This window comes from Neltuma alba, unplaced genomic scaffold (genome assembly GCF_004799145.2).
Source record: "Neltuma alba isolate B1F8T4 unplaced genomic scaffold, ASM479914v2 tig00005079_pilon, whole genome shotgun sequence".
Classification (NCBI taxonomy): Eukaryota; Viridiplantae; Streptophyta; class Magnoliopsida; order Fabales; family Fabaceae; genus Neltuma; species Neltuma alba.
The window spans coordinates 86,215-98,696 of NW_021633970.1; the positions used below are offsets into that span (position 1 = coordinate 86,215).

A 12,482-nucleotide genomic window follows, 5' to 3' on the forward strand; every position below is an offset into this window, starting at 1 on the left:
AGTAAACTACCATACCCAACCAAACCAGAACATCCTCTTGATGCTCCATCGGTGTTCAATTTAATCCAGCTAACCTGAGGAGCCACCCAACTCACGTATACTTTTTTCTTCTAAAAAGGTGTTTGGATGAAAACAAACTATAATTTAGAGAATAGTTTCTGAAAAATAGATTTTGTGAAAAAGTGATTCTGATAAAGTGAGAGTGTTTAGATAATTGTTATCAAAAGCACTTTTTATATATACAAATTAACATAAGTTAATATGATAATTACATAAAAGATAGGTTTTATCATATATTTTAATTTAAAAGAATAAAATTGTTAATAATATATTTTTTACCAATATAATTAATAATATATAAGATAATATAATTAATAAATAATTAATATGTGTATATATTTATAAAATATAAGATTAAATATGTTTATAAAAAAATAATTGATGGGTGTTAAAGTCATATTATCGTTGAGATCTACTCTAACAGGCACAATCATACTCTTTAATTTGAGTTCAAAATTAGAACCCAAACCATGGTTTGGGTCCCAAAATCATGGTTTTATCATATTGCCAAACAGGCCCTAATTCCCAGTGCATTTGAAGGTTAAATAATATTCATTACAAAATTCACAAAGCTATTTATTACCAGACTTGGATCTTTGGCCTCTGGGCACCAAAATATTTCATCAAACAGTGACTTGTTTCTCCAATTCCATAACATCTAACACGTCACACCACAGTAACTTTCCTCCTATCTCTTCGACTAGGACCCCAATCAAGCCAATCTTTCCCTTGTAACACAAAAACTTCCAGATCATTTGTTCTTTCTTCTAACAATAGCCAAAGATTCTTTGCATATGCACAGTCTCTCAATACATGCATCAGAGATTTAGTATTAGCTTTGCATTGCTGACACATGCTACTACCCCCACCATAATCCGAGCTCTTCTCTCAACAGTCAATAACCTATTATAAGCTGCTGTCCATAGGAAGATTTGAAGTATCCTAGGACCCTTCCCTCCCAAATCTTCCTCCATATCGCTTCATCTTCCCTCCCCTCATTCTCTATTAATCTATAGACATCTGAAACAACATATTTGTCTTGCAACGAGGACCCCCTCTAAATAAAATCTTTCCCAAAATCCCTGTTTGGAGGCGGGGTCGTCAGAATTAACCTCCAACCTTCTTCAGAAAATTCCCTTTTCATTTTCTCTAAATCCTGCTCACCATTCTCCAACACCATATCATTAACTCTACATTGTAACAAAGCCTTGTCCAGATTCACCAAGCAAAAATCAGCCAGCTTTCTGTTATTCTCTAACTACCTATCCCACCAGAACCTTGTATCCAATTCGTTTCCTACCTCCCATCTTACTTCATTTACTAAACAAGGCAAAACTTGTGCAACATCCTTCCACACTTTTGAATCAGAGTTTTTAAGCATACAGTTCTCAATTAAATTCACCTTCCTCTTGTATTTCCCTCTCAATACTTTTGAACACAAACTTTCTGGCTTTGACAGGAAATCCCAACCAATGCGGCTTAATAAAGCATCATTCATGACCCCTAAATCTTTCAGCCCATACACTCATTTTTCCTTTGAAGCATATAATAAATCCCAGCTAACGAAATGTATCCTTCTCTTATCATCCTTCCCATCCCAAATGAAGTCTCTTTGTATTTTCTCCATCTGCTGCTTCACCCCTTTCAGAATACAGGAATGTTGCATATGAAAATTTACCATATGATTTAACACAGATTGCCCCTGGGTGAGCCTTCCAGCCCAAAGATAACATTCGTATATTATACACCCAAAAAAATAAGTTGTTGATATGAATACAATATATTCATCTTTCTTTCATTATCTTCAATATTTCACAATATCTCCTATTATTTCTATTATCACGTAATTACCCTCTGTTACAATGAGATATGTAGATTTTGTTAAAAAAATTGTGTTAATAAATGAAGGCATTGAGAAAGAATAAGAAATACCGTGTTGAAAAAGTAAATTTTGCAAGGAGGAATTTTTCATTAATTGCCTCTTTTTATTATATACTACCAATTCTAATTATAAGACTTTATTTGTAGTATAAGTGAGGTCTTATAATTAATATTGTGAGTAGTACGTTGCTTTTTTTTTTTTTTTTTAATTTGTCCTGCATTGTAATCAATTTTTTTTCAACTAATAGAAATAGATATTAAACGCATCTGCACCGGCGTCGTCGATCTGAGGAACCCGGAACCCGAAGGCATCGTCAGCGATTCATCACCAGACATCGACATCGAGGTCTGCTGTCAGCTTTTCTTCGTTCTTCTATGTTATTTTTACATTTTTCGTCCTTTCTGTTTTACTACCTCGTAAAATCCGTTTGACGGCTGCGCCAAATCGCTGCTTTGTATCTCTTTAGATTGCCTGCCTACTCTAAATCTTCCTTGGTTATCGATCTTCATGCCCAATTCTCGTCGGCTCTTGATTAGCGTTCAATGCTTGTTACAACTGAAATTAGGGAGTGCGCATAGAATTTTCTTTGAAAGAGACACCGTCATTGATTTTTATGTATGCAGTTATTGCTTTTATTGAAAAAGTGGATTTTTTTGGTGCTGAAAGCATTAAATTTCATCCTCATTGTTGTTTATTTTCATGTTTCCTTACTTGATTGTTTGCGCTAGATTGTTTGTTTCTCCTTGTTCTCCATATATGAGTGACTGCAGTGGTCTGAACATTGTGTACAGAGTTAATTTCAAGTCGATTTTTTTAGAAGAAGATATTTTTAGCAATTAGGAAGAGAAGAAGGTTATTATAATTTATGGTTGTTCTTCACAGATTTTTCTGCTCCCTTTAGGCATACTTGTGCCTATCTTAATGGTCTTGTAAAATTTTGAATGAGAAGAATGGAAGGAGAATTACCCAACATAAAGAAGTGGATTGTTTTGTACCCTGTCTACATAAATTCGAAAAAGACAGTAGCTGAAGGAAGGAGAATTGGCCTGAGCAAGGCATGCGAGAATCCTACTTGCGCTGAGATTGGTGATTGCTGCAGCTATCTTAAAATTCCCTTTGCAATTGAGGTTTGTTGCTGTATGATTTAGTGTTCTTATTTAGTTTGAATAAATTCCTGTGTTGTATCAAAAGTTAAAAAAGGTACACATACCTGTATTAGATTGCATTCGACGCCATGCACGTACTTTATATTGCAATATGTGCACCATATTCTGACATATGTATCATATTGTGTTTTGAAAATGTTCCCAGGACAGTTTAAAAGATTGCTCCAAAAAAAAAAAATATCACCCAACATCTTGGTTGCTTGTTATGAACAATTTCTTATGTTACTTTCGAACTACTTGTTTAAAGCTCAGTTTACTGGATATAAACATAACTATATTTATGTCTCTAGTACTTATGTCTTAGAAATTTTAAAATTTATCATATCTTGTCATACTTCATGCACATAGTCTTATTTGTTCATTTAATTCTATGCCTTTTCTTTCCAATTGTTTTGTGCCTTTGCACGTTCCCTTCAAATGCTGTCTGTGAACTGGACTATTAGTAATGGTTTTACTTAAACTTTTCTTGACAATTGCAGATAGACAAGGCATACCCACGAGATTTTATGCAACGGGGTAGAGTGCGGGTATTGCTGAAAAAGGAGGATGGGACGCTATATAATCCTTCCATTACATCCAGTAAGATAGCGCATATATGCAGTTATTACTGATTTGCTGTTCTTATAATATCTGAACTTTTATATAGTCTTTGAGTGAATCTGAATCATTGCTGTAATTTGATCACTTTCATCAAATATCTCTTTGGTTGTTGCGTTCTGCTTAATGTATCTTAAGTAGCATCTGAGAATGTCCTAAGCAGAAGACAACATTTTCAACTGCTGGCAGAGGCTGCCCTATTTGTAGCTTTTAGCAGTGATCTATCACAAATTCACAACATTGCCAACACATTTAACGAGGATTAGTCTTAATTGCCAAATCTGGTTTAGTATGTCTTGAAGGATAGAATTTTTATAATTTAAGTATATTGGGCCTGGACACTGTTGATATAGTTACTTGTGCTAAGAGTTTCGATACAATTGATCAGGCAAGTTGATTTTTTATGGTACGAGATAGCCCCGTTTACGAGAAATATTGTTCATCATGGAATGCCTTCTGCGGAGAAGTTTCTCACGACGTCCTGTGGTTTTTTAATCTTTAGCACTAAATACGTATTTTTAGCTTGAAGCGCTGATAAATCGCGAAAACCGCATCTCGTATAAAAATTGAATTGTGAAAATGCAAGTGCTAAGGTCCAACTTTGAAGCTTAAATTTGATGAATCTGAATCTGCCTTCTTACCTTTTGTTTTGATTGTTGCAGGAAAAAGTCTGATGCTTCGGGTGGCGGAGATGGTGCCCAGACATCATGGGAGGGCAAAGAAGCAGGAACCTGCATCAACATCAGCATCAGCCGGACCCTCCAACAAATCTGGGAAAGGTGGAAGGAAGAAGAGATAGAACCCTGTCTAGAACTATAACATGTTGGTGTTAGGTTATCTTGCTGAATTCAAGCTTTCCCATCCCAGTGTGTTTAACTTGTTGCGTAGGGTGCAAGCCATCTAGCCATTGAGGTTCTACATATTTTGCTTATAAAAGGTTTTCTCATAGGATTTAGTTCGTCAAATCTGAACAGGAATTTCCGTGTATGTTAGATTTGTCCATTAGAAACATCAAATGAGATTAAAGCAGGTCTATCTATGACTTTATGTTTTGCTTTACAGAAAAGCTTTGTTTGGATAGTGAGTTTTCATTAATATTGGCATCATCTTCTTGTAATTTGCATTACAATGAATAAGGTTATCGGGTGCTTTCAGGAAAAGGTTCGCAGGGTAACGCTTAGTATTTTGACAACCTAGTGAATATTATGAAAACCTGATGTAGTTTTATTAGCCATACGGTTAAGGTAGTATAACAATTCTACACCATACACTTGGAATCCTTTTGTCGTGAAAAAGGAGTTTTTTTTTGTCAAAAAAAAAGAAAAAAAAAATCTGATTCTACCAATGCTCGCTTCAGTTGTTCACCAAAAAGGAACCACAAGAGCAGTTTGGGAGGACGGCAACGTCGAATATTGAAGGTGGCGGTTGGAAAGCCATATTTGGGCCTGCTTAGGACTTCGGTTTTAGTTATCATCTAACCATCCGATAATGCATAAATACTCGGTTATGCCTAACAAGTTTTTTTTAGGGGGAAAAAACCCCTTTGCGTGAAAAATAGCTCAATGAAACGAATAGAACAAAGAAAATTCTGATTAGGGGCGGAAATCATACAGGACTTGGCAGTAGTAGAAAGAAGAAACGAGTTTTACTTACTAGATACAGGATATTTTCACAGCATAGAAACTGAGGACTCGAGACATGGAGTCGACATACTTGTCAAAACGAGAGAGACACGCATGTACAAAGACAACAAGAGAAAAGGAAGCGCAAAACATTGCTATTTCTTCTGAGATTAGACTTTTTTTATATCTCAAACAGGTAGCCGAAGAGGAAAGGCTCATCAAGAAACTTGAGTGAAACGCAGATACTCCTTCTTTGACGGAAGGTCCACCGTCTGAAAACCCTGAGGGAACATGGCCTTGGCTTCCTCATTATTCACGCCTGGCGAAATCACTACGGGTTCCCCAGGTTTCCAGTCGACTGGGGTCGCCACTTTATGCTTGGAGGCCCTCTGCAGAGAATCCAACACCCTCACCACCTCGTCCATGTTCCTTCCAGTAGTCGCAGGGTACAAAAAACTCAGCTTTATCTGCAACACATTAACCCCACGTGAACATTTTACCCAAAAGAAGTGTGTGAGTGCGTTGTATTGTAATTTTGCCTGATGTCTTGAAAAAAAGTGCAAATTGTGGGGAGAGAAAAGGGTCACCGTGTTTTCTGGGCCCACAATATGAAGAGCCCTGGAGGGGAGTTGGGAGCCCTTGGGGTCTTTCTCAGCGGGGTCTACCATGTTGAGTTGCTTGATGATGTCTCTAGTAGGATCAGAGATGATGGGATAGTCCACCTTTGCACCTGGCTGCATGCGACATAGAAACATACAATTTGTTGTCTTCTAAATTACAAATTCTTTGTGGATGAATGTGTCCAGAACAGTTAATTATGGGGTTTCTGAAAACTCACAGTATAGGCTTCAATGTCTTTGATCCACTCTTTGTGGGAATTGAGGTCATCACATGACAGACCCAACAGCTTCACTCCTCGCTTCTTGAATTCCTCAGAGTACTTAGCCATCTTCCCAAGCTCCGTGGTGCACACCGGCGTGAAATCGCCTGTGTTAAGTACATCAGTTACGTTATTAATTGTCTGTATAGAATCATCGAAGATGCTTGAACACGTAAATGAAAACGAAGGTATGTGATAAACTAGAACAAACCAGGGTGAGAGAAGAGGATGGTCCAGGAACCAGAGAAGTAGTCGTGGAGCTTGAAGTCGCCATGGGTGGTTTGGACATGAAGGTTAGGGACAGTGTCTCCAATGGTGAGGCCTGGCATTTTCTCCCTGAAAGAAGCTTCAAAGAAGAAGACGACAATTAAAGAGGCTTCTGATGTTACAGCGCTATTGCGTCTGCTTTGTAGAGTGAGCGCGGGGGAACTGAGATTATAAAGACGACACAGTTCTCTGCATGAAGAGAACGTGTCGGGTTCGTGGCTGTGGGCAGTTGCCTCTTTTCCATTTGCACGGTCACGCTGATTCTCCACGTAGACATGTTGTTTTTCTGACACCATTTTATTTTAAATTAATTTTTAATCGTTCAAAATTTATTTTCTTGTTTATCCGTATTTATTTTTTTGGACTTAAAATATAAAATTATCTATTATCAATTTCAACCAGATTTTGTTGCGAAAATACTTAGGTCAGGTCAAGTTACTTATATTTATTATGTCGAGTTTTCTAATTACACATAATTATGTGTTCTATTTTTTTATGGGTTATAATTAAATGATATTATTTTAAAAATAAAAGATATGTCTATATGTAATTGAAGAACTTAACATAATAAATAAATAAAATTTAATATAAGTATTCTGCATTTTGCTTTTATCTTAACACTATAAATGAGAGAACCATCAAGTTCTCTTCGGTTACATTTTATCATCGTTAAGCCTTCACTCAATTGGGATACCGCTTTTAACGTTCATCTCTAATCCAAAGCTCAAACTTTAACCTTCGCTCAACTCATCCAACGTCAGCCTAGATAGAATGTTTTGCAATTGCTTTTGCAATTGCAACAATACGCTAATACTATGTTTGGTACAAGATTTTTGGAGGGAAGTCCTCTCATTTGATTGGCATATTTTTCAAAGAGAGGAGGACCACTCTCCTTGTTTGGTTAGTATATCTTTTAAAAAGGGAAGGGACTCTCATTCCCTTCTTTTCTCTCCTAACCTCCCCTCTAAATGAGGGTTTTTTTTTAAAAAGGAGATGAGAGATAAAATTTTATATTCTAAAATTAACCAGAATAAAATTTTTTTATTCCTTTCTTATCTTTTTTATTTTTGAATGCCTTCTTAATTTTTCAATGCCCTAATCTATCGTGTGCCTACACCCCAGAAGCCATCACACAATTGAGATCAATCGATCATCATCTTTTGAAATTCAAAACTGAAATGGCAAAAGCAATTAGAGAAGGTATTGAAGTATTAGCTCAAGGTCATGATTTAATTGATGGCGTTTTGAATTGGGATAATAATTTATTACACGAGTCAAATGTTATAAAAAGAGAATTATATTCACAAGATTCCACCCATGCCAGGTGAGGAAATTTAGCATTTGATAGGTGATTGTGGATTTGATGCTAACAAAAAGCCCCAAATCTATATAACTATCTCATGAGTGATGTTGACAAGTTAAAATCAGTTGTTCAATGCTCACCTCCAGTACATAAAACAATGGTCTTAAATATAGTGTTTGGATCTTCTTCATATTCTCATTAGAAGTAATTTTATGTTATGTTATTGTTATTTGAATTCTTTTTTAATGTGGATGATATATTCACCCATGCATCTTTTTTTACATGGATCTTTTTTTTTTTTTTTGGAAATGTGTATATTTGTTTTAATTGCAATTTTTATTGTTAGACAAGTTCTATCTATTTTTTTAATTTGTTTTTTAAAGAAGGATGGTCCAATTAAAAATATTATAACTATTGTTATTTTGAACAATAACTAGTATATAATTTGTAAGTTTAATTTTCATGCAACTTCAACAATTTTTTATTAAATTTGGTGGATTGCATTCTACATATTTATATCTTGATAGAATAGAAAAGTGAAAAAATCTATTTTAATTGTATATGTTAAAATAGTCAATTTTTGATGAGCTTTTCCCTTTCTAAACCGAACAAGATATTATTAAAATTCCTTCTTTCTCCTCATCCCTCCCTTCACTTCCCCTTTCATACCCTCCCCTCTCTAACTACCCCTCCTTATCTTTTTCTTTTCTCCCTTTCGTTAAAATCTCTCTCCTTCCTTCTATAGAACCAAACATAGTGTAAGTGGGGGGGGGGGAGAGTAATATAAAGAAACAAAAATATTTCATGCAGCCGGGAAAGTTTCCAACTGATGACATGAACATATCGTTAAATTTCAATGTTTTAGAGGGTTACAACGGTTATATGACACTTGAAGTTTGTCAATTCCAAGAAGCGACAAAATTGTGGAGTACAGTTTTTGTCACAAAAGCGCGAAGCACAGTTTCCACATAAATTTCTGCTGCCAAATAAAAAACTATACTCGATATTCATAAAGCAGATAGCGCCAGCTAAACATCCCTGAAGAATGAGTAATTAACGGGGAAAAAGAAAAGACACTAAACACAAACTTAAAGCCAAACAGTCTGCATGAACTTTATTTGAACCAAAACTAGATTTCACTGTATATAGAAAAAAGGCACAAATATTGTAATAGTGTTGACAGGCCACAGCTTGGTATCATAATTGAGAAAAATAACCAGCACCCATCGTCCCTTTAACCCTGAAACAAGAACAAGAATGGGCGAAAAAACATTCTATTCAGACTCAGCAGGAGCACATATACTTTGGAAAGAAAATTAAAGTAAGCCAGCCATGCCGGTTATAAGCCAAATGAAAAGGAAAGAGGAGAACCTTGCTGGCAATGTTGTTTGAAAGCCAGTCCAGTCCCTCGTATAATCCTTCCCCAGAAGTAGCACAGGTACTTTGGATATACCTGATTAAAATAATTATGCACATGTAAGTGATGATACAGAGCTTCCATTGATAGTGGTGGATAGATGAGGAGGAGCAGAGCCAAGAGTGGACTCTCAAATTTACCAGTGGCGCTGTCGGAGAGAATGCAGACCAAGTTTATCTGTGATTTCAGCAGCATTCATTGCATTGGGAAGGTCTTGTTTGTTTGCAAAAACAAGCAATACAGCATCCCTTAATTCATCCTGTCCATGAAAGGAATTCCCAATCCAATTACTTTTACTAATTGGATGCATATTTCTGACAGAGATATTGCAGAGGTAAGCCTGAATTCCTGATTATGTTCTCTTACCTCATTCAGCATCCTGTGCAACTCGTCTCTAGCCTCAACAACACGATCTCGATCATTGCTATCCACAACAAAGATAAGCCCTTGAGTGTTTTGGAAGTAGTGTCTCCACAAAGGTCGAATCTAAAACCATTCATGCAATAAAATCATAGTTTAGAAATGACAAATCAATCACATCTTAAACCACAAACACACCAGTGTTTTCAGGTAGACAAATATAGGAAAGGGCGATTGTCAGATCCATCATTTTATACATGTTCGTGTTTGATGTGAGTAAATTAAACTCCAAGACAAAACTCTTTTTTCAGATGAAAAAAATAACTTTTAATAATGGGCTATCGAAAAAGTCCAAAAGGCATCCTAAGAGGGTTTAAAACACGAAAGCCGAAAGTCATGCCGCTAAAGTCTAGAACTCAGATGAACTATATTAATAGAAGGTTTTAAGGTGATATTTATTCTGAAAAACTTAGATAATAATACGGGGAAATAAAATTTTGCAAGAGACGCTACTTGCCTTGTCCTGACCCCCAACATCCCACACAGTGAAACTAATGTTCTTATACTCTACAGTCTCCACATTAAATCCTGCAAAGATGATTTAGCAAACAATCAGTTTCAAACGGCAGTAGTCTTAAAGAGGAGGAAGATACGATAAATAATTTCTTAGTTCGGTTTGATTTATCATACCCGTGATTCATTCTGGAAATGGTTAAAGGGGAAACTTACCAATAGTGGGGATTGTGGTGACAATCTCTCCCAACTTGAGTTTATACAGGATTGTGGTTTTACCAGCAGCATCAAGACCGACCATTAGAATGCGCATCTCTTTCTTAGCGAAGAGACGAGAGAAAAGCTTGGTAAAAGACAGCCCCATTGTTTATCTGGCATTTCCAATAATCCAAATTGAAGTAAGGTATAGTCATGAACATTAACAAACTTAAGAGCAGTGAAAAAGTCCCACCTGTAGTTCAGAAGATGTAATATGAAAGAAGACATAAAAACGCTTTAAAATCACTATTTTCGAAAGAGAATCTGCAATGGAAATGCTACGGACACTATAGAGAAACAGTTGCAATAAAGGGTTTCTCTAGTAATTCGCGTTTCAACTTTCTAAGAATTCACCAGCAATTCAAGCAGCTATCATCTTTTATTGTTGATCATGAAAAAGTCAATGAACATGTCCATGGCATGAGTTTTTGATGCACTCGTTTCAAATAGGTGAGGTTCTCAATTGTCAAGCCAAACCAACGTCTCTGTGATCAAGAATCTCCGAAAAGCGTGTCTTATTGCAACATGTGTAAGTTATACAGGATAGCAGAACAAAGAAAACAACAGAATAGAAAGACTTTCTATGACTCATCGACGTAGACAAGTGATGAAATTCCACAACTTTTCTTTGGTATGAACAGACAAACCCCGATATTTGCAATACATGGAATATTTGAGAGGGAAGAACTCGAATATCTTGAATCAGAACCCAAAAAAAAAAAAATCAAAGCATAGCAACAAGAAAAAGTACAGACCGCATAATAATGCGATCTTAACACAAAGTCCCTTGCATATTTCAGATGCTATGGAGAGATACATAAAATCTTCAACAAAATTATAAAACCAGCATTAAGGGGAAAAATGCACACAGTTTAAAGGGTAGCTAAGTCGGCATAGTAATTCAATCCAAACAAGAAAAATCAACCCAGTGGCGTCGTTTATCTCTCGGCAATCAACCAGAAGATCAGGAGAAAAATAAAGAGCTTAGATCAAACCACCGAATCTAATCATGCCAATCACTAAATGAAAATAAAAAATCTGCAAGCAACATAATTCCGAATCAAACCCAATTCCAAACATTAAGAGATCAAATCGATCATCTAAGAAGAATTGAACCTAGAATTGAGAGAAACAACTTACAAAACGGTAGCAAAGCAGAGAGCAGAGAAAGAGACACCGAAATGAGCTGTCGTTTAACCCGAAGGCTGAGATAGACTCGGATTCAGAAGAGCCAACGAAAGCCTTCCTTCAGCGTCTATAAAAGGCCACGCCAAAAACAGAGGAATAAGCAATGAAAATTGCAACGTCAGATTGTGACCATGAGTACGTATGATTTGAAAGCCCCCTCCTCCTTTCAAACTTGAATGGCTATGGTTCCTCAGGGCTTTTGCCAGCAATGCAGGAAATCATTGTTCTATTTACTTTCTGTATATTTGATTTGAATGTTAAATTATTATTTATTCTGTAGTTGCATAAAAATATACCGAAATTCAAAATTGTTTCTTATCAATATTAATAGGTAAAAATATATATTTAGTCCTTTAACTTTATAAAAAGTTTTAATTTTAAAAAGTATACATTTAGTCTTTTAACTGTAAAATCATTAAGCTTCAATGATTTTTTTCATAACAATCATGGATATTTTAAAAATTAAACTTAATATGTTAGCATTTAAGAATATTTTATCAACATTTAAGATCTTAATCACATCATTTTAAAAAAAATTTAGAGTAAAAAGACTAAAAGTATATTTTTTAAAGTTAAGGGATTAAATTAAAACCTCATACAATGTTAAAAGGCCAAGTGTATACTTTAGCTATATTAATATAGCCACAAACATTATTTTTTGTCAAAAGAATTTTATAATTTATCTCAAACTCAAACTTCATACAATATATATTAAACGTGTATGCACATAAATATATATATATAAGTCTAATTAATTGTTAAAAGTATTTAAGAATGTGTATTTGCAACACTATTATTCTGATGGCTATATTTTGAGAAAATTGACCAAACACTGAAGACATTAGTCAAGGCCCGTCCAGAGGAAGAAAAGACAACTTCTGGTTTTTCACGAATAAATAAACTTTTGTTAAGATATAAAAGGTGACACTTTTTTTGCTCTCTGCGGATTATGCTCTTGGTTTTCTTCAT

The 12,482-nt window shown here is 35.4% G+C and overlaps 3 protein-coding genes across 7 annotated transcripts; 1 reads left to right on the top strand and 2 right to left on the bottom strand.

Annotated features, from left to right (window-relative positions):
• The first annotated feature begins 2,215 nt into the window (after positions 1 to 2,215).
• Positions 2,216 to 4,860, top strand: LOC114746627 (signal recognition particle 19 kDa protein-like). Of its 5 annotated transcripts, none has more exons than XM_028934859.1 (4): positions 2,216 to 2,287; positions 2,892 to 3,069; positions 3,588 to 3,687; positions 4,368 to 4,860. In XM_028934859.1, the coding sequence occupies exons 2-4, from the start codon at positions 2,893 to 2,895 to the stop codon at positions 4,502 to 4,504; spliced, it is 414 nt and encodes a 137-aa protein (XP_028790692.1). In that variant the 5' UTR covers positions 2,216 to 2,287; position 2,892; the 3' UTR covers positions 4,505 to 4,860. The 5 variants fall into 5 exon arrangements, with proteins under 5 accessions (XP_028790692.1, XP_028790690.1, XP_028790691.1 ...); XM_028934857.1 differs by having other exon boundaries at positions 2,232 to 2,287; positions 2,825 to 3,069; XM_028934858.1 differs by having other exon boundaries at positions 2,242 to 2,287; positions 2,844 to 3,069.
• A 480-nt stretch (positions 4,861 to 5,340) lies between these two features.
• LOC114746618 (1-Cys peroxiredoxin-like) lies at positions 5,341 to 6,536 on the bottom strand. Its single transcript, XM_028934848.1, has 4 exons — positions 6,419 to 6,536; positions 6,166 to 6,314; positions 5,915 to 6,061; positions 5,341 to 5,794 (listed from the first exon to the last, which is right to left on the bottom strand). The coding sequence occupies exons 1-4, from the start codon at positions 6,534 to 6,536 to the stop codon at positions 5,546 to 5,548; spliced, it is 663 nt and encodes a 220-aa protein (XP_028790681.1). The 3' UTR covers positions 5,341 to 5,545.
• A 2,056-nt stretch (positions 6,537 to 8,592) lies between these two features.
• Positions 8,593 to 11,658, bottom strand: LOC114746629 (ADP-ribosylation factor-like). Its single transcript, XM_028934863.1, has 7 exons — positions 11,466 to 11,658; positions 10,284 to 10,438; positions 10,072 to 10,142; positions 9,561 to 9,680; positions 9,335 to 9,453; positions 9,149 to 9,230; positions 8,593 to 9,017 (listed from the first exon to the last, which is right to left on the bottom strand). Exons 2-7 carry the CDS (start codon positions 10,429 to 10,431, stop codon positions 9,012 to 9,014), a joined length of 546 nt encoding a protein of 181 aa, XP_028790696.1. The 5' UTR covers positions 10,432 to 10,438; positions 11,466 to 11,658; the 3' UTR covers positions 8,593 to 9,011.
• Between the last annotated feature and the right edge of the window lie 824 nt (positions 11,659 to 12,482).